Source organism: Vicugna pacos, chromosome 31, assembly GCF_048564905.1.
Source record: "Vicugna pacos chromosome 31, VicPac4, whole genome shotgun sequence".
NCBI lineage: Eukaryota > Metazoa > Chordata > Mammalia > Artiodactyla > Camelidae > Vicugna > Vicugna pacos.
In genome coordinates this window covers 11,581,042-11,602,672 of record NC_133017.1, presented here as the reverse complement: position 1 = coordinate 11,602,672, position 21,631 = coordinate 11,581,042, and the positions used below count along the sequence as shown (strand labels likewise).

At 45.3% G+C, this 21,631-nt stretch overlaps 1 protein-coding gene across 10 annotated transcripts in view; it reads left to right on the top strand.

The window, feature by feature from the left end:
• Nucleotides 1-21,631, top strand: part of NEK1 (NIMA related kinase 1) — a 94,524-nt gene that overhangs the window by 21,009 nt on the left and 51,884 nt on the right. For 6 of the 10 annotated variants that reach the window (XM_072952786.1, XM_072952790.1, XM_072952787.1 and 3 more), the window contains exons 10-17: nucleotides 4,105-4,165; nucleotides 6,857-7,008; nucleotides 10,700-10,759; nucleotides 10,997-11,056; nucleotides 11,150-11,197; nucleotides 11,332-11,406; nucleotides 12,001-12,164; nucleotides 14,139-14,241. In XM_072952786.1, coding sequence (XP_072808887.1) covers nucleotides 4,105-4,165; nucleotides 6,857-7,008; nucleotides 10,700-10,759; nucleotides 10,997-11,056; nucleotides 11,150-11,197; nucleotides 11,332-11,406; nucleotides 12,001-12,164; nucleotides 14,139-14,241 — 723 coding nt within the window. The remainder of the gene's footprint in view (nucleotides 1-4,104; nucleotides 4,166-6,856; nucleotides 7,009-10,699; nucleotides 10,760-10,996; nucleotides 11,057-11,149; nucleotides 11,198-11,331; nucleotides 11,407-12,000; nucleotides 12,165-14,138; nucleotides 14,242-21,631) is intronic. The other 4 variants (XM_072952793.1, XM_072952788.1, XM_072952789.1 and 1 more) reach the window with 3 other exon arrangements.

Below are 21,631 nucleotides of genomic sequence, written 5' to 3'. Positions count from 1 at the left end.
ACTGAGCAGTAGGATTTTGGCGCTTACTGGGACCTGGCGCCTCTGTCCGGAGCAGAGCTGTCCCCACCACACCGAGTCCCCTTCCTCTCCCTTCCTGTCGGCTTTCGCTCATGCCTCTGTTGGTGGGAAAGCTTTCCTCCTGTGTTTCCTCTTAGCACTTAATGCCTGACTTCCCACACTTCTCGTCACCCCATGTCTGGCAGTGTCCTCACACCAAGCAGTTCTGCGTGTCCTGCAGAGCTCCCCTCAGGCCTGACCCTTGTGCCTGGAGACTGCATCAGATCCACGGTCTCCCACAAGATGGCCCCCACTCCGCTTACCACCCGTGCTTCTGACCCACCAGCTAATAAAATCACAGGTTCCCCGGGTCCCTTCCTCTGGTTCAATTACTGTGTTTGCTGGAGCGGTTCACAGAACTCAGAAAAACCGTGACTTATGTTCACCAGTTTGTTACAAAGGAGACAGTAAGGGATACAGACGAACAACCAGATGGAGCGGTGCATGTGGTGAGGTCTGGAGGGTCCCAAGTGCAGGACTTCTGTCCCCGTGAAACTAGGGTCTGCCCCTCATGTGCTCCCCAGCGCGGAAGCTCTCTGAACCCTGTGCTTTTGGGTTTTTATGGAGGCTTCATTACATAGGCATGATCAGTCACATCACTGGCCCTTTGTGATGGATCCCAGACCCCTTCTTCTCCTGAATGGGGCAGGGAGTGGGGTTGAGGGTTTTAACCCTCTCGTCAGGGGGTTCGTTTCCCTCCATCCTCACGTGCTTCCACAAGTCCCCTCATCAGCCATTAAAGTAAATTCAGGTGTGGTTGAAAGGGGCTTGTTTTGAACAACAAAAGATACCTTTCTGCTCTTACCACTTAGGAAATTCCAAGGATCTTAGGAGCTATGTGCCAGGAACTGGACGAAGACCAAGTATATGTTTCTTAATATGAAAAATGATACCACAAAATTATTCCTCTGTCTCTTGGGTTCCTGTTTTCTTTTCCAATTTTTTTATTGTGGTGAAATAGACTTACCATAAAATTTATTATCGTTACTTGTTTTGAGGGTACAGTTCAGTGCCAATGAATGTATTCATGGTTCTGGACTGCCATCCCCACCATCCGCCTCCATCTTACCCATTAACCACTGACTCCCGTTCCCCCACCATCCCTTGCGTCTGTCTTTCTCCCTTCTGTCTTCTTAGGTTTCTGACTGTAAGATTATTGAACATTTCTGTGCTCGCTTTTCTTTTTTATAAATATATCCACATTGCGAGGTTGTTAGGAGAATCAAGTGTCTGTCATTGCATGTGAGAGCTCAGTGTCTTGCACTTAATAAGCGCTCAGGGTCCCTAGCATGTACTAGGCACTGTCCACCCCTCACTGTTGTGCTGACACTGGTGTGTGATCTTTACAGCTCATGTGATGGCAGCTGTACTTCATCTGATAGAAAACGATGGGAAACCTGTTGTGTTGGCGCTTACGTGTACACGTGATAGATTGTTGACTCAGCTCGTGGTCTTCCCTCTGGTACTTGTGTGTAGGTGCACTGTAAATATTTGTTGAGTTGAATTGAAATTCAATTTGGCAGGATTTATCAAAAGTCTATATAAATCAGTGAGCAGGGTTACTGATAACTGTGATCACCTAGAAGTGGAATCATGTTACAGACTTGGTGCGGCCTTTGTTAATCTAAGTGCTCACTGTTAACTCTCGTACAAGCCAGATATCTACAAAAGCATGGTTTATTTCATATGTTCATGAGATGGGAGGGCAGTGTTATATAGCCTCTGGCTTGACAGGAATCCACGTGAACAAATAATCTTCAGGAAACAGAGACGTGGGTTTAACTGTTACCACCAGGGGAACACGTTAGTAAGCAAGAAGCCAATTAAAATTGGGAGGTGAAAGGCTGCTTGTGTAGGACGTAGCAAGTCTCCAACATGTGGGTGCCTTACAAGACTCTCTGTTTGTAAGTAACATTTTCACGGACAGATTTTTGGTGCCACGTACTGTTGTTTGTTGGCAACTTCTGGGGAAGAAATAATGGCTTCAGTTAATCTTGCTGAGGTTCTCCCCACTCTCACCCCCCGCCTTCATACCAGCAGTGAGGACGTGCAGTCACGGCCGAAGCCCTGGAATTCAGCTTGCCAGCAGCAGGAGAAAGCACCCAAGCCTGAGACCCACAGAGCTTATAACATGGAAATTAAAAAGGGCGGGTTATGGCTGTTTGACATACGTGATCAGCAAACACAGAGTCTCTCATTCTGTTTATGCACCGCTTAGATTTCACCCTTCGTGAGAGCCTGTCTCTCTTGTTCGGGTCATTTTTCTGCTGCGACTTGTCGAGCGAGAAAGGTGGTGATCCTTTTCTAAGGCTTTAACTTTGAAACAGTTTATGAACTTTTACTGCATCATGTGAACTATTGTTTTCACATCACTACAATATCCTGTACTGTTTCTCCCTTTCTAGTCCCTAAATTCTCAGTGCCATCAGCCAAGATTAACGGGGCCTAGTGCTCAATCCAGCACACCCTGGAAACATACTCCTGGACAGGTCTGACCCATTGGGGACATGGGTGCCATCCACTGGCACATTCTGTGGGGGTGAGGCTGGTTTCTGTCTGCATGGCCAGCATCACAGCCGCAGCCACAGGTGGTGGGTGATTGCTCACAGTGCAGCCGAGGAGCGGAATCTAACATTTTATGTATTTTAAATGTTAATCCAGACGGCGATGTCTAGTAATGACAGCAGTGCTGGAAAGCACAGCCCAGGGAGTCCAGAGTCGCCGTGGAGTCCGCATGCGTGGCTCAGTCATGTTCGCAGTCACGTGGGGGAAGGGCAGCTCACACTGAAACGGTCGATGACTCATCTGAGGGCGAGGCTACACCTTCAAGCACCCGTTTTGTTCCATGATGAGGAAGGGGGATGCACCTGTTGAGAAGGGACACTCTCACACGGCTGCTCTGCACTGTCTGTGAGGCACACGGTCACTTCCACGCCATGTTCTCATGCAGTGGTTCTGCGACTCTGGCTGCAGGCAGTTGCCTGGGGACGTTGTGAACCCACCACTCTTTCTGCTGCAGTCATTCTGAGCTGGGGCCTGGGATTGCATGTTTATAAGTTCCTGGTGGTGCTGATTCTGCTGGTGGGAGATGGAGAACTGCCCATTGGGGGTCCAGGTTGGAAAGGCAACCCTGTCAGCTCAGGGCTTCTTGCCTGTTGGAGCTTTTGGTCCACAGCCACTGGGGGCCTCAGTTCTCCTGAAAAACGGAACATTCACTCACCTTTCTCTTCCTCACCCAGGAAAAGGAAAAGCAGGCTTACAGTGAGATCTTTGTTGCTAACGTAGTTTTACATTTAAAAGGAAAAAATGTAGTGAGTAGGCAGAGAAAATTGCTTGCAACAAATACTAGTGATTTCTACTTCTCAAAGTATGTTTATAAATGCTGGAAAATACGTAGCAGAGTGATTTAGTAATAGTAAAAAGAGATCACTTGCAAGTTGTGTAGAATATTCAAATGTTCAACATGTTTACAGTTACACATTGGTAAGATTGGAGAGGCTAAGGAGATTAAGAGTAAAGTTGAACTGACTGAAAGGTGGATCTGAGGACAGGGTAGGAGGTGATTCTTGAGCAGTTTTGAGGTAAATGAGAGGGACGGATACCCGTGGTTCCCGGTGCAGGCGGTGTCGGTGAGTCTCGGAGACGTGGACCAGGCGGCAGTGCAGGGCCTGTGTGGTGCATTCGGTTCTCTCTAGGAGACAGCGTGTCCAGAGAAATGAGAAAGATAAGTTGATAAGTGGAAAAGAATATGAAAAGGAATCTATGTACATAAATGTATAACTGAGACACAATGCTGGACATGGGAAGTTGGCACAATGTTGTAAACTGACTAGACTTCAATAAAAAAAAGAACGAGATAAGTCAGTAAGGTTGGGAGGAAGTTAGCGTGGGAGGAATTTAACAGTGGGCCACTTGGGCTTTAGTGCAGTTCATTTGGCAGCATAATGATGAGTGAAAAGGAAAAAGGTATTCTGATTAATGACTAGGTTTTTTTGATTTGGAGATTTAACATCTTTTCTAACTTTTTTTGTCCTCTTTCAATTTAAGCTTATTGCAGAAGAATTTTGTCTAAAAACATTTTCCAAGTTTGGAGCACAGCCTATACCAGGTAAGTAAAATTTAATGTGACTCCTTTCACCTGTTTGTGATAATCAATGTACTAATAATGCTAGAGGTGTTTGTGGATGTGCCGAGTGGGGATAGTTGCAGGATAAATCTAATCCAGAGGAAATGTGTCTTTAAGCTTTTTCTGATCTACAGCAGTACAAAACACTTCCAATTAATAACAGAATTTCCACTTATTGTCTACCTTATTTAAATGAATTCTATTTTGAAATCTTCTGTCTTACTCAAATGTTCAACTGATATTCTGAGAACATTGTTATAGAATGTTATAAAATGCCCTGGTTAATTGCAAATCTTTATGTAAAATAATTTTCTTTGAGAAATACGTAATATTCTAAAATATTTTTAGAGTAGATCATTGTGAAGTTAGGCCGCCTTAGCAAGGATAGACTTTCTTACAACTATGGCCAGCAGTAAACAGAATATCTGTGTGACTGCGTGTGTGGTTATATACTGTGTGCATGTGCGTAAGTACCTTTCTGTGAGAGAGAAGTTATTTTTTCCTACATGGAACGATTTCAGAGTGGATTTAAAATGAGTGGCAGTTAAGATGTGAAGATCGTGTTGTTTGTCACACATCATGCTTTGCGTGTCCTACTCCATTTTGAGTATGAACATTAATAAAAATAAATGCTGTGTCATAAAACCGAGTCCACATGAGCTGGGAGTGCGTTGGCCGTGCCTTCTGTCTCCTCTAAAGACCCCTGGACTCACCCTCCCTGCATGCGGAGGGTCAGGCGTGGGGGATCAGCTCGCCCTAACCGGGATTCACCAGACAGACCTGCAGCGGGTTTTCATCCAAGGACTCCTTGTCACAAAGACCGGGAGGACCCGGTGTCAGCACTGTCTTCCCACACCGGGGAGCTGCTGTGTAGTGGGGGGCGCGGGGTGGACACCGGAATGACACTGCTCAGGCCTGTGGCACGCGTGGGCTCCGACCCTCTCTGCTAACCAGCTTCCCTGCGGGCAGCCGGGCCTCTGAGCCTGGGAGATGCCCGGAAGTCCAATGAGTCATTCTCCCTCTTTCTGGCAAGTGCGAGGGGCTGTGGACGGGTCTCCTGGGACTTTCACGTCTGCGCTTCTGTGCCGCCTGCCCAGTTCTGCACACCTGCTGTGCCTGTGGCCAGGTTACCACATTGTGAGTGTGCATCCAGCCTCCAGTTTGAACTTACAGTTGAATTCTCGAAGGGAATTCTTTTCCTCACATTTCCTAGTTCCTGTCGGGATACAGTTGGAGTATGTGTTTGAAAAAAGTTACTTTAACACCCTGTGTCTCATTTTCCATGCACGTTAGTTACGACTCTGTAAGCTAATACCATTTTTATTTTAATAAGAGTCTACTAAGTTACGTGAACAATATGTGTTCATTATAAAAATTACAGAGAAGACGATGAAAATTACCCTCATCTCAACACACACTGTTGTACTTGGTGTATTTTTTTCTGTGATGAGATACATAATGATTGAAAATTGGGTTGTGTTATAAACAAAGGTTTGTGTCTTGTAATTCACAGTATTGTGTGTGGACCATTTTCTCATACACTTAGATACTCTTTGAAGGCCTGAGTTTAATGGTGGTAGTACTTCCTTGTGAACTCCCAGTTACATTTTTCTCCCTTCCCCTCTGGAAGAGGAAGCGTGCTTGTTGGTGGACATGGATGAGGTGGACCTAGCCCCTGACACAGCCCCGAGCTGGAGCTGGCGGACGCGGAGGGCTGGGCTGCGGGCGGGCGGGCGGACATGGGGCTGAGTGCAGGGCAGGGTTAGGGAGGAAGGGGAGGAAGGGGCTTCGGGAGGGCTGGTGCAGCGAGACTCTTTGACCTCCTTCAGTGTCTGAGGGACGTAACGTGTAGATTTCTTTTCCATTGCTTAGTCTAAGTGTTTTTCTTGAATTTGTCATTGTCTAGGACTGAACCTTGTCTAGGCTTCAGTGAGAGCTTACCTCATGATGCTGCAGCCTTTGTCCTTGTGCACATTTTTGTGTTTCTCCAATTATTTCTTTAACATCCATTCATAAGCGCTGTTCCTCAGGTAGATTGTTCTCCAGAAGGTCTGAGCGGTTCACGTCCCCACCAGCAGTGTCTAACTGTCCTCATCTCGGGGACCCTCAGCTACAGTGATGCTTTTCCTTGTTCTTCAGTAGGTCTGAGGTCCAGGCATCACTCAGGCTGTGTATGAAGACAGTGTTAAAGTGCTCGTGGTGATGGAATTAATGTGGAACAGTTGCTCCTGAAGTTTATGTTCTGATTTTGAAAGTAATTTCTAAGACATTGAATGTCCTTCTTAAACATTATTTTCCTCAGGTTGATTGAGATATAAACCACGTCCCATTCAGTTCACACAGTTGAAGTCTGCAGTTCAGTGTTTTCAGTGTATTCGCACATCTGTGCAGCCATCACTGCAGTCAGTTTTCAGGAGGTGCTTTTTTATATGAGAAATGTCAGCATCTTGGAGGAGGACAGCTTTGTTTCTTTCCCAAAGTGGCTCTAGTGTAAAACGGTCACAGTGACGGCATCTGTGTGTTGAGGAGTGAGAACGGAATTTAACGAAAAGTCTCAGATTAAATGTTGTCAGTGAGTGTGAACATGAAAAAGTGCTATTTCAAAAAGAGTTTTTAAATGAAAGATTTAATATCTAGAACTCTGAAAACAACTCCTTGTAACTTTTCATGTAGCGAAGAGACCAGCTTCAGGACAGAGCTTGGCTTCTGTTGTGTCTGCTCAGAAAATTACAAAGCCTGCTGCTAAATACGGAGTGCCCTTAACGTACAAGAAATACGGAGACAAAAAGTTACATGAGAAGAAACCTCTCCAAAGACATAAACAGGTATGGTGATCATGTCACAGTCTGTGTATTAGTAACACATTCTATTTGGCCTTATTTTATTGCAGCTCAATTCAGGTAATCTTGATACTCACAGGCTTGGTTTTATTACGTTAGTAAAGAACATTGCTGTTCTCTGCTTTACCAGTCTTCTAAAACGTAGGAGACTGACAGAAGTCATAAAGAAATGTTAAGTAGATACGTTAAGTGAAGTAGTTGGTGCTCAAATTATATAATATATTTATTAAAATAAATTAGTGGCATTTCCTGAAGAGGAAATTATGTTTGTATTATAAATCATGTTGTTTTCTAAAGTAACCAGAGGGGAGAGGTACAGCTCAGTGGTAGACCGCACGCTTAGCATGCACAAGGTCCTGGGTTCAATCCCTAGCACCTCCTTTAAAAAAGAAAATTTTTTTTTAATTGAGTAAGAAGAAGCTTTAAATATCTTTTTGAATTTTTTTAGTGAAATGAAATGTTTGGTGCCTTTCTAGTTCTTTCTTGTGTGTTGCGAGGTATGTAATATCTTAACAGTGATATATTTCTGAAATTAATTTTATTAATTTCATATTATTGAGGGCCATATTTATTTTGTAATATTCTGAGTTCACTTTTAGAAGTTTAGTGCTTACCTGTTACAGTCATTTTATAAAATTTAGGAAACTGAAGCAATGAGTGGTATATGACAATAATTTCGTAACACTGACATTTGCCAAAATACAGCAGGTATGAAATGGAATTGCTAATGGAGATGGTTTAGTGATTTAATCAAATTCTGAGTTGTTTTAATAATAATGTAAATGACCTTTGAAATTTTTTAAAGTAGTTGTCCTTTGTATTGAAACCTGAGATAGGTAAATAATTTTGTATGGTGTTTCTTTTTATATTCATTTTTTTCTAAAGTAGCTGAAAAATTTAAAACTTGTCCATGATACATTAAAATTTCCTATACTTCTAATCTTTTAAATACTTTTAATCTTTTTTGGTATATAGAATTGCATTTTCAGTTGTTTGAAAAATTAATCATATAGTCATATAGTAGGCTTAACATTGATCATAAAATTGAGTGGTTAGTACAGGATAAAAAAAGAAAACCTTGGGTCACTTACACTTTTGAGCACACATGCATAAATCCTAAAGAACGATTTTTCAAAAAAAACAAATCAAATCAAGCAATTTATCAAAAGAATAATTTTAAAATTATCAAATGGGATACGTATCAGGAATGCAGGGATGGTTCAACAGTAGGAAACTGGTGAATTTTACTGCATTAGCAGATTAGAAGGGAAAATCATATAAATGATCTCAGTAGATACTGAAGTTCAATCAAATTTAACATTTAAAAAAAAACTCCTTTGTATACATTAAACATGTACAACTTTTTGTTATGTCCATCATACCTCAATAAAGTGGTTTCAGGTAACCCCAAATTTCTTTGATTCACAAAGTAAATGGGAAAGTTCTTAACTTGACAGTTATATATACCAGAAACGCATGTCAGGTGTTTTACATAATGATGAAAAATTCGAAGCATTTACATTAAAGAACAAGACAAGAATGTTTGCAATGATTGCTACTATTTAACATTATTCCAGAATCCTTGCTAGTGTAATTAAAATGAGAAAAAAACAAGAAACATAAATATTGGGAGAGGAGAGAAAACAGACGTTTACAGAGGATACAGTTACCAACCTGGCAGCTCCCAGTGAAGCAGCAGGAACTGTTCTTGAACTCGGGTCAGTGGCCTCGTAGAAGTTGATTGTGCAGAAGATGCATAATCAGAACAGGAAATGGAGAGACATTGTGACAAAATCCCTCAAATAGTTTAGAATAGATGCACTGAGCAAAGGGCAAGGTGACTGTGCAAGAATGGAATATTACATAAGAATGAAGAAAAAGATGCAGACATGAGTAAACACACAGATGAATTCTGAAAACATTGTTGAGCCACAGAAGCGAGATGCAGAGGAATGTGTACTGTGTGATTCCATTCATGTAAACTCAGAACAGAAAACTCCTAAGCTGTGTTGTTTAAGAAGGTGTGTATCGGTGGCAAAATAATGCAGGAAAGCAAGACGGTAGTTACGAGAGTCGGGGTGGTGGGCGTCTGTGGGTGAGGTGGGACTTCTGGAGGCCGTGGAGGAGTCCAGGAGCTGGCAGTGCTCTGTCCTTCACTTGGGTGTAGCTGCAGGGGGGTTTCTTTGGTTTCTGCTGACCTCTGTGTATGTCCTTCATCTGCTTTTCTGTAGGTGACTTTATATCACAGTAAAGAAAAGAAAAGAGGGGTTGGATAAATGCAGCAGAATAGAGCATTCCAGGAACTGACCCGTGTGTGTGTGTGTGTGTGTGTGTGAATTTATTATATGTAAAAAGATGTATTGGCAAATAGTTACGAGGTAACTGGATTTTCTAGGGAAAAAAATTAGATTCTTGACTCATTCCATGAACAAAATTGTTCCAGATCTAAAAATCAAAATCTAACTGTAAACATTTTAAAATCTAAATATAAAAGTGAAATTGTCTCGATAGCAGAAACAGATATAATGAGGTGTAGAGTATCTTCCGTAGTAGAACAGTTTATGCAGATATTGTAAAGGGAAAGATGGGCAACTTTTCATGTATGTAAATTACAGAACACTATGCAATGAAAGATACGACAAGCAGCAATTCAGAGACAGAATGGGAGGAATTTTTGCAATATTTATAATAGTCTTATTTTCCATAATTTACAAAGAGTTCCTAAAATTAACCCCCAGATTAGATGAACAGTAAATTTGTGAGACTGTGGGGAAATGAGTTCTTTGGTGGGGGTGTACATTGATGCAGCCTCTTGAGTTGGCAGTTTTTCTCAACATTTAAATTACGTTTTTACTTTGTAATTAGAAAAAGCTGAAAAAGCTGCCACGCTGAAAGCCTTGAATATGTACTGCACAAAGACACATGTATGAGGAAGTTCGTGACCATATTGTGTAGGGAACAGTTGGAACCAGTGCATCTGTCCCTAGAGTAGTGGTTAAAGAAGCTGGTCATACCCCTGGCTTGGAGCACGGCCGTTGTCAGCTTGCTTCTTAGCACAGCGTGGGAATGTCCAGGAGCATTGTTAATAGTGAAAAGCATTGTTCCCGCTAATAACACGTTGTTTATTGTATTTATGTAAAAAGCATAAAATACTAAGATTCTATACATATATGTATGTATGTAGATATGTATGTATTTAAGTGCATAAAGTAATGCCTGGAAGGATTCTCATGAAAATACTAACAATGGTTATGTCTGGAGGTGGGGAGAGAAACTAACAACTCTTGTTTGAATTTTATATTGTGAGCATATATTGTGTAATTTCTTTTTATTTCAAGAAGAATTTCTCTCTTTAGTGTTGGGCTTTCAAAATGGCGCTCTGTTCCTGTAATGTCAGAGAACTTGCAGTTACCGTCTCTGTCTGAGCTCGCACTCCCTGCTTGATGACGGGGAGAACCGTTCCCGCGGTCTCTTTGACTCTCATGTTTCTCTTCATTTAACAAATAGTGTGCCAAACACTAATGTGGTTCTTTATTTTTAGGGATAATATATTTTGAAAGAGAGTAATGGTAGTATTGGCTTTACCTTTTTCTTATTTTAAATTTCCATAAATTTGAGTTTTTCAAAGGGGTGACTCAAAATCCTTGCCTAATTCATAGTTTTACTTTTCGTCCAGACCCATCAAACTCCAGTGAAGAAAATGAATCCTGGAGAAGAAAGGAGGAAAATGTTTGAGGTATAAAGACATCTGTCTGCTTATTGTAAAGCTTTGTCGAAATAATTATTAAAAAAGAAACGGAATCTTAGAAAACCTGCAAACCTTTCCTCCTTATTTCTTTCAGACAAATACCTCTAGCTTATTTCTGTTTTTAACCTCCCAGGGCACACCTCGACCGTCGGTGTACTAACTTTACTGATGAAACTAGAAAAAGTAGTATTTATTGTTGATGAAAGTGTTCTTTTTTTATTTAAGGAAGCACCAAGAAAGAGAAGATCGGAATTGACTGAAAAAGAGAAGAAACACAAGGATCAGGTAGTTTTTTGCTCTTACTTTCCTCCCCTTGGCACGCTGTGGGTGTTAAGAGGCTCATGAGTTCTGAGAAGTCTGTCTTCACAATCGTTCCAGATCAGCTTCCTGAAGGCCGAGCAGCTGAGAAGGCAGGAGAAGGACAGGGTAAGGGGCGCCTGGCCTCCCCGCCCGTGTCCTGGGTCAGCAGAAGGTTTCTGTGTTCCTGGTAAATGTATTTCATGTGTTTTCTATCAAATATTTGAAGTGATGTTTTGTTTCTTTCTTTCTTTCCTCCAAAGCTGGAGAAGATAAATCGGGCCAGGGAGCAGGGCTGGAGAGACGTGCTGAGCGCTGGTGGAGGCGGCGAGGTCAAGGTAGGCCCTTGACACCGTTTCTCCAGGGTTGCCCCGCTCTGTACAATGTGTGCAGCTGGCTTTCTTGGGGTACATTCACTTCACTTAGAGTTCTCCCCATCTGCTGTGAATTCCTAGTTTTCCTGTGTGTATTTGGTCCATAACTTGTACTGATAATAATGTGTGAAACTGAAAGTTGCTGAGAAAGTTGGCTATGACAGACCGTCCTGCCGGAGGAATCTTGTTAACATCAAATACAGTTTGTCCAGGCAGTGTTCCTTGGGCAGGTTACTTGACTTTTCTGAGCCTTAATGTCTTCATTAAAGAGAAAGAAAAATGTCAAGAGCAGTGGCAGGAGCGAGGAGGCAGGGCCCCTCCGCAGCCTCCTCCCCTCTCCTCGCGCTTTGCTGTGAGTGGCGGAGTGTACTGCTTGGGACTGCTGATGCTTACGTACAGTAAGAACATTTTCCTTTAGGCTACGTGGGTATTAGCATGTCAAATCAGGTGGCTGCCTTCTAGAAGTCAGGTGTTGAGATGCACTTTTTCCTCCCGAGGGTGGTGTGAACCTCTGGCCTTATGAGACAAGCACGTGAGTCCTCTTTGTTTAATTCCTAGGCTCCCTTTTTTGGCAGTGGAGGGGCTGTGGCTCCAGCATCTTTTTCTTCTCGAGGACAGTACAAGCATTATCACGCTATTTTCGATCAGATGCAGCAGCAAAGAGCAGAAGACCGCGAGGTGAAGTGGAAAGGAAACATCCCCGGCCGAAGACCTTTGGAAAGGTATGCTGGCAGTGGCCTGTGCGTTGCCTTAGAGAAAGGAATGGACATCAGGGGCGTGTTCACCCGCAGAGGAGGCCCCCGGGTGCATCCGGGACTTCCGAGGAGCCGCAGGCCAGCTCCTCTGGTGCCAAAGCTGTTACAAAACCATTGAAAAGATGGAGAGCCCTGTCTGTACAGGATAGTGCAGCCAGGTTGGATGGGGGTGGTCCTGCGTGTGGTTTTGTCTTGTCACGTTCGGCTTAACACCTACGCCCTGTGTGTCTCCCCCGTCGGCATGTTGGTCCGGGGGGCTCTCTGCCCGCGGGCTGTGGCCGTTGTCTCCTTTGTGGGTTTGGCCCTTGATTCCCCGCAGCACACATGGAGCTCTTCACTTCAGCCTAACTTTGTAGCTAGTAGATGCTGTAGGCTGTCTAACATACTGTTGAAGGAACATGCGATAACTCTGAACCAACATGTGGTGGTGATGACTTAGCCACTTGCTTGAAATCAGTCCAGATGGAACTACACTCTGTGCAGAACCTTGACAGGACCGTGTCCTCTCCTCCTCACCGTCCTCTGTCGTCTGCGCTTCTCCTTCTCACTGATGGCTCCGTGTCAGCCTGCTCCTCAGCTTTTCCCTTTTCTTCCATTAAATTAATTTAATATGGTAGTGGTCAATATTTAATTTGCATAGTTCCTTTTTTAAAGTATACATGTGTTTTTTAAATTATTTATTTGTTTGTTTGTTTACTTATTTATGTATGTGTTTATGTATTTAATGGAGGTGCTGGGGAATGAACCCAGGACCTCATGCACTGAGCTCTACCTTCCTCCCCTCATATGTCTTTTTTTAGATCTTGCATTTCTTCCACAAAAACATTCCTGTTAAAGAGGAGCAGAAATCATTTTGTGAAAATTTAATTTGTCATTTTGAGAGAATATTTTTGAGTGTAGTAAAAATCTTTATGCTCCCCCGAATTGTAAAAAAACTATTGAAAGCTAGTTGAGCAGAGGTGAGCAGTGGAGGTGAAGATAAATAGACAATATGAATTATGTACGGTAGCCTCAGGTGTTGAGCTGAATGCAGACACTTCCCATTTTTGAGGAGAGAGGGCTGCGCACTCACTCGTCAGTGTGTATTTGATGAAACAGCAAAGCAGACCTTGTGCGGGGTTTTAGGCTCTGGTGTTACTGGTCTTTGCAGCGTATGCTCTGTGTGGCTTTATTTTGTTTTAGATCTCCCACAATAAGTGTGTACAGTATGCAGAAAGTAGGGAAAACTGTGTTGTGCGTCTTCACCCGGTCCATCTTCCAGGGTGTTATCTTGCCGCAGTGACAGCAGGGGGTGAGACTGGGCCACGGCAGCAAACTCCTCAGTGACTGTGAAGGGTTTGCATCCATCCGTCCTTGACTTGCGAGTTGTCTCACACAGCTGTGCAACTTGGCTGCTGCTTCCTCTGTAGCACTGCTTCCGTCCTGTCTATGTCTAAGCCTCAGACACGGTGTCACTGTTTTAATTTTCAGCTTTTAAACCATGTGTGGCTGTGAGATCATGTGTCATTTCATTTCTGCCAACCCTCTTGATCAGCAGTGCTCGAGCATATAGTATGCATTTTTTTTCTTTCTTTCTCTTTATTGACAAGTCAGTTTACAGTGTTGCGTCAGTTTCTGGTGTACAGCACGATGCCTCAGTCACACATGAGCATACATGTGTTCGTTTTCACATTCTCTTTCACCATAAGTTACTGTAAGATACTGAATCCAGTTCCATGTGCTGTACAGCGCAAGCTTGTTTATCTAATCCTGGCAGAGGAGTCATGACGTCCCCAGCAGCCTTCTTTTCTCTCCCAAGTTACAGAAAAGGTTTTACTTCGGATCAGCCATTCTTCATATTCTGCAAATACCTCTAAGGAAAATATTTAGATTAAGTAATTTTTAAGTTTTTGAAATATTTAATTCCAAGTTTCTGACCTTGCTGTGTGTCTCACTCCTCAGGCCAAGGGGGCCGCCGGCCGCGGAGCGAGCCAGACAAGTGGAGGAGTTCCTGCAGCGGCGGCGGGAGGCCCGGCAGAACAAGGCGCGGGCCGAGGGCCACCTGGTAGGCGCCGCGTCCGGGACATTGCGCGCGGTAGCTCAGGGGAGGTCTAGCGTGAGGTAGGTACGGGGGCGGGCGTGCGCCTGTCTGTGCAGGCTGTTCCTCTGAGCGTTTGCCGAGTGCTTCGCTCTCCTCTGTGACGCCTTTTCTGCCGAGGGCGAGGTTCTGTTGTTGCTCTGGTAACTTGGGCATAGGTTCACAGCTGTGTCCTTCCTTTAAAAGGAGCGAGCAGGCATGGCAACCCAGATACTTATACTAAGCTAATAAGTTCTTACATTGCGTCCCCCGCCAATATGCTTTTGGTTTTAAATAATTTTAAGTAGCAAAGAATTGTAGAACAAAACGAGAAATAAACATTTGAATAAATACACGTGTAACTATGCATTTGCTCAAAAGAAAATTAGAAACAAAATATTTCACAGCCTCTGATTACGCCAGTTAACTGAGTTAAGTCGTGTATCCAAGGCAGTGTTAGCAGTTGTTAGGTGATCATTTCAGTAATAGTTTTGACTTTCAGAGGCATAGAAGCGCCCTTTGACCTTTGGTCCACAGAACGGCAGGTGAGTGTTTCTGTCGGCGCAGCGCCCCATGTGGCATCACATTCACATGGGAAATAGGTCGTTATGTGGCCATATACTTTATTTAGACTTACGCCTGCTGTGAGTTCACAAGTGACATCTTTGAGTTAATTAGTGTAATTACTCATATTTAGGGTATTGTTTTCTTTCAAATAATACCATAGAAAAATAGTTAGACTTTTAGTGGTTACCCTTTGTATTTTTAACACCCATCAGTTGTGTTTCTCATATCTGGAGTTAGTCTGGGTCTGTATCCTCCATGTAGATGGAAGAGAACCTTTCCCCTGCCCCATTTCTCCCGTGTTAATCACATCTGGAATTGTAGTTACAGGTTTTAATTTAAAATATTTTACAACAGTTATTAGACTCCCCAAGACGTGCTGACTTCTTTCCTCGGCACTGTTCCTTGTGCCCAGCTGCCCCTCTCAGTTTGTGTCTTCATGCTGCACACTGTCCCCTGTGATCCTTTTGGAGGGAAACTGTCCCAGATTTGTCGGCAAATGTCCTTATTCTGTTCACATTAAATTAAATGTTCACGTTCACACTAAATGTTCATTTGTGGTGGTGGGTCTGCTGAGGAACTTGCTTTAGCATTTGTATGTCTGAAAAAGCATTTTGCCCTCTTTTTTGAAAAATATTTTTGCTGGAGGTAGCATTACAGGTTGAAAGTATTTCTTTCTGTACTTTAGAGACGCTCCTCCTCTTGCGTCCTGGCCTGCCTGACCTGGCAAGACATCTGCTTTCTTGTTCCAGTTTTCCTCCCGTGTGGCGTGTCTTCTCCCTGACAGCACATGGCGTTTCTTCTGCGTCGCTGAGAGTGATTTGATTACGACGCAGCGTGGTGTAGTTTTCTCCGTGTTTGTTTTGTTGGGGGTTCATCGAGCTTCTTGGACCTTCTTCAGATTTAGGGAAATTCTGCCGTTCTATCTTCAGAATTACGTTTCTGTGCCCCCGTGTCCCTGTGGGACGCTCGGTACCCATGCGCCAGCTCGCTGGCGCTGCACTCCTTCCTTTGGGCCCTTCTCCTGTGCTTCATGTTGGGCGGCTTCTGTCGCTGCGTCCTCAGGTCGGCGAGTCTCCTTGTCCGCTGCGTCTGGCCTCCCTGCTGCCGACCCTGGGCAGACGTTTCATGGTGTAGCTTTCATCTCTCACCGTCATCCCTCCGCTTTCCGTGTCTGTCTCTGTGATACTCACGCTTTTCGCTGCCTTCTTGAACGTGTGGAATATGACTATAGTAGTCTTTTTAATGACCTTGTCTGCTAATTCTGTCACCTTTGTCATTTCTGAGTCTGTTGATTATTTTTTCTGCTCATCAAGGTCGTCTCTTCCTGCTTCTTGACCCACCTGGTCACTTGGATGACAAACATTGTGTATTTTATCTTGGATTCTTGTTTTTATTTAAATATGTTGGGGCTTTATTCTGGGATGTAGTTAATGTTACTTGAAAACAGTTTGAGTCTTTGAAGGCTTGCTTCTCAGCCTGGCGAGGCACGTTCAGAGCAGTCTTTAGTCTAGTGCTTGCTTGGCCCCAGCGCTGTGCGGTCCTCTCGCTGCTCCGGTGGCGTTGGCGGTACCCAGCGCTCTGCTGATTCGGAGGCCTCTCCCCTCTGGCTGTTGGCAGCGTGACACTTTCCCAGGGAGCCCGAGGGGTCGGTGCACCCGCAGGGGCTCAGGAAACCTGTGCAGCTCTCCAGTGCTCTCCCTCTGTTTTGATCCCCTGCCCTCACACCTTAGTGCCCCTCAGCTTCCCAAGCGCTGAGTGTTCCTCTCTTAACTCGGGGCTCCACTGGGCTCCGTGCCGGGACCCCAGAGCTACAGCCTGGAGCCGGGGCGGGCGGTCAGATGGGCAGTTCCTACACTCAGCTCCCTTCTCACCCTTCTGGCAAGGGTCACTGTCACATGCTGCCCGTTTTCCAGTGTTTGAAATCATCGTTTGATCTGTTTTGCCCAGACTCCAGTTGTTGAGGGCGGGAGGATAGACCCGGTCCCTGCACTGCCTGGGGCTGCGGTGGGAGCCCTGTGTGGTGATTTGCTGGGTGAGGGAATCCAAGTCAGAGGCTCTCCCCACCCCATTGTCTTCGTCTCCTTGTTGCTCAGGAGCCTTGAGACCACGCTCTGCTTCCTGCTCCTCTGGGAGGGCGTCCCTCTCTGCACACTTTCTTCACCACTGTTTTTCTAACTCGATACTTTGAAATACTCCTTGCCTATTTCTCGGTGTTTTTTCCTGCTGACCTGACTCAGGCTCTGACCAGATGCTTTGGCCTGAGCCCCATCTGAGCTCCAGAGCGTGCTCAGTGAGCGCCGCTGCAGTGCACGCTGCTCCTCTCCTCCCAAGGGACTGCTGCTAAGCGGGCAGGTTGGGACTTCTAAGCCAGCTGTCCTTTCTCCCTTCCACTACCTCGGAAGGACCCTGAAGCCCGAATTTCACCCACTAACATATTCTTTATTTTTTATTCAGCCCACACAGTGAGTTTCTCTTACTTTAGAAACTTGCATTTTCTTGTCCATGGATCTAGTTAGTTTTCCTTGCCCGTGTGCTCATTGCTCTGACGCTGCGCTTACTGTAAAGGCTTGTTCTTGGTGCGCTGTTGGCTGTGTCACCTCGGTGGCTTCAGTTTTCTGTCTGTTACCTGTTTGATGGTCCTGGCATTCCTCGAGTGTTTGGTGTTCTTGCGGTGTATTCATGCTTGGGGGTGTCTTTTGCTCTTTATTGGCTCTGAGTGGCCCACTGGCAAAATCGGGACATGCTGTTGACCTGGCCTCAGCTCAGTTTTCCGTCAGAGGAGAGGATGGAGGGACCCATTGCTGTCCTGCTGGCAGACCCCTGGGCTTAGGAGACCCTAATCCTTCCTGGGTGTTGGCGTCACCCTGGGCCGTGGCCGGGCCTTCACTCCAGACTCTCGTCACTTGTGTCTGAAGGCGGCTGGCCTGTGGAAGCGGGCAGAGTGCTGGGTGACTGTGAGCACCGACGCTGCCCTTCCCCGCGCCTCCCGTTCTCACAGCCTCTGCGGGGCCTCTTCCCGACAGGCCAGGCTCATGGCATTTCTCATGGCATTTCTCTGTACTTTCCTCACCTCTGGGTTCCTTCTGTTTGGGGAGCTCCCACAAGTGCTGCTTGTCATCGAGTGCTGATATCTTCCCCTGAATATAGCAACTTCTCATCTAGAATTTCGCACAAAGAGAGGCTGTGGCGTCGCTCTGCCATCTTGCAATCTGAAGTTAGTATTTTCGTTTTGCTGTGTTATCCTTCCCTGCTCTTCCCCTCCAAATGCAGTTAAATACTCTGAAAATTACATCTTCTGTGTATCAGGGGCTGGGTGTTGGACATGCCTGCAACTCAGATCTCCGTAGACTTAGAAAAATCAGAAAAGCAAAGCCTCTCACTTGCAGTAGACTGGGGAAGAAGGATCCCAGGTTCTGCTCCAGTGGGGCCTGGGGAGGGGCTGAAGCTTCCGGCAGCAGGGAAGCCTCAGGCTGTCCCCGCCCCATCCTGCAGCTGGGAAAGGAAGGCCCTGTGCTGCTCCAGCAGGGCTGGTGAGGGGCTGAAGCTTCGGGCAGTAGTGAAACCTCAGGCTGTCCTAGCCCCATTGTGCAGCTGGAGCACGGACAGGTGACTTGGAGGGCAGTCTGATGCATCAGTGCAGCAAAGCCCTGGACTGTCCCATCTGCTCAGCCACTGGGGCACAAGCACATGGTCCATCTGCCTAGAGCGGCAGTCATCACAGAGCTGTGCGCCCACTCTCTCCACCTGATGACACGGAGACCAGGCCCACTGGCGTCTGCCCTCCACCCTTAGGAGATCTGCCGGTAGCATCAGGTGGCCCAGGGAAGCGACTTCGTCCTCACAGGGTGGCACCAGGAGGGGCTGAGCAGGGGCCCTCTGAGCACAGAGCGGTGAAGCAGAAGACCAGACTGTCACTGGAGGGAAGCCCGCAAAAGCGGGCCAGGACCTCAGTGCCTACTAAAGTAGAACATGTAAACAGGATCGAGTCTTTAGTGTAATACCTAAAATATTCTGGATATAATGAAAAATCACTGGTCATCCCAAGAACCGGGAAAACCACAGCTTGAATGAGGAAGGACACTAAGCTGACCCTGGGACCAGTTTGAGTTGACTGTTGGAATTATCCAACAAAGATTTTATAGCTGCTCTAAACAAATGCTTCAACAAGCAATTAGAAATTCTCTTGAATGGACAAAAGGGGGAAATCTCAGTGAAGGATTAAAAGTTATAAAAAGAACAAAATGGAAGTTACATAATTAGGAAGTAATAACCAAAACTTGAAATTCACTGGACGGGGTCGGTGGTGGAGTGGAGACGATGGAAATATAACCACTGAACGTGGAAACAGATCAGTTAAATTTACTCCATCTAAACAGCAGAGATAAAAAAGTCTGGGAAAATGATGAGAGTCTTACGGATCTGTGGGACGATAATAAAAGATTTAACATTTGTGTCCTTGGAGGCTGAAGGGCCGTAGAAAGCGTGGGGCTGGAAAAAGCACTTGAAGAAATAGTGGCTGAAAACTTTCCACATTTGGCAAAAGACAAATGTAAAGATTCAAGAAGTTGAGCAAACTCCCGAATAGGAGAAACTTCAAGAAATCTTCTCCCAGGAATATGAAACTTCTGAAAGTAAGAGACAAAGCAAACAAGTCTTAAAACTGCCAGGGAGAAATGACACATTACCTGGAAAAGGTGACCAACTTGGAAAAGAGCGAATTTCTCATGTGAAACCATGGGGTCCAGAAAGAAGTGGCGTGACGTTTTTCCAGAGCTGAAGGAAGAGACCTGTCCATCGGTCCTTCAGGAATGAAGGGGAAAGAGAGACATGCTCACACGAATTCCAAACTGAAACTAATGTAGCGAATGAAATGAAAAAGATCTAATAAAACAGTGCAGGGTTTAGGTGATTGACCAAATCTTGATAAAATTGAGATTTAAGTACTTGGGGAATCATACCATGTTCATTAATTGAAGAGTCGATGTAGGTAAAAATGTTAGGTATTAAATCAGTCTATTTAATGCAATTACTAGTAAAATCTCAGGAACTTTTTTTTAATAGATACAGACCAGTTTATTCAAACATTTATCTGGAAAGAGAAAGGCCTTAAAACAGCCAAAACGATTCTGAAGAAGGCTGAAGTGGGAAGAGTGTCTCTTCCTGATGCTGAGGCTTGCTGAGAGCTGCAGTGATCAAAGCAGAGTTATTCTTGTGGAGGGACAGACACACAGGTCATCAGAATGGTGTGGGGAGCCCAAAAGAGGGTCACGCAGATGTACCAGCTGGTTCTTGGCAAAGAAAGAAAAGCAGTTCCACGGAGGGGTTGTCTTTTCAGGATTAGTGCTGGAGAAATTGGACAGCCGTCCGTAGGCGAAAGTATGAGCCTTGACCTAAACCTCACACTGCATACGTGCAGTTATTAACTCAGAACAGGTCACGCACTCTAACGTGAAGCACAGACTTAAAAAACTCGTAGGGAAAGAAGATAATTTCGGGACCTAAGACTAGACAAAGAGTCCTTAGATTTGACACCAAAAGTACAATCCGTAAAAAGAAAAGCTGGGTAAATTGAACTTCATCAGATTTTAAAATTTCTGCTCTGCGAAAGACCCTACTAAGAGGAAGCAAATGCAGACTGTAGATTGGGGGGAAGAATGTGTGGACCCCATGCTCAATGGAGGGCTTGTGTCTGGAACATACAAAGAAGCACCCAAACTCAACATTAAAAACCCAAAGAATCCAGTTAGAAAATGGGCAAAGGATGTCCTAAACATCTCGATGAAGAAGATGCACAGACGGCACATAAACATGGGAAAGGTGTTCAACAGATACTGGAAAATGCAAGTTAAAACCACAGTGATGTATGACTGCACACCTGTCAGAATGGCTGAAATAAAAAATAGTCATAAAATCAAATGCTGGTGAGGACGTGGAGAAAGTCAGTCACCCGCACGTTGCTTATAGGGATGTAAAGTGATACAGCCACCTGCAGAATAGCTTGGCATTCCCTTTTAAAACTAAAACTGGATTTATCCTACCGGGAGCAGGCAGTTCCCTTCTTGGGTGTATGTCCCAGAGCAAAGAATACCTGTTTTCACTGAGAAACTTGTTATGTGAATGTTCTTAGCAACTTCATTCTTAATAGAAACGTTTCACTACCCAGACGGCCTGCGGCGGGTGAGCGATGAGCAGACTGCGGTATCTCCGCACCGTGGCCCACTCACTGCTCAGCGGTGAAAGAGAGCGAACTGCTGAGTCGTGCACCCAGCGCCTTGGCTGGGCTGGCGCAGGAGGTAACACCCAGAGAGGAGAGCCAGCCTTGAGAGGGCGCCTGCTGTGTGACTGCACGTGCCGACATTTTGAGCGTGAGTGTAGAGTTGGGGAGCAGACGGGGAGCGTGTGTGTGGCTGGACGTGTCCCGGGGACAGCGCGAGGCGGACTCATGCTGTGGTGCAGGGCATGTGAAGCTATGCGTGTGGTGAGATGGCACTGACACAGACACGCAGGTGTGGCAGGTGCACCTGGCGCAGTCCCTGTGGTTCGCCCAGTGCCAGCCTCCCCGGTACTGCAGACGTGCAGGAGGGTGAGCTTGGAGGGACCAGATGAGGGTGCACGGAACCTCACTGCCATGGCTTTTCACCTTTCTGCTGTTAGTCTGTAATGTTTCAGACTACCATGTTTTGGCAGTTAACATGGGAGTGACAGACTTGGCCTGGCGTCTCCCATACACTTCGTGAGGGGAAGCTGTGTCTTTGGCAGCACCCAGCCCGACTCCGCAGCGTGCTCCCACAGTGATGGGGGGCTCTTCCCA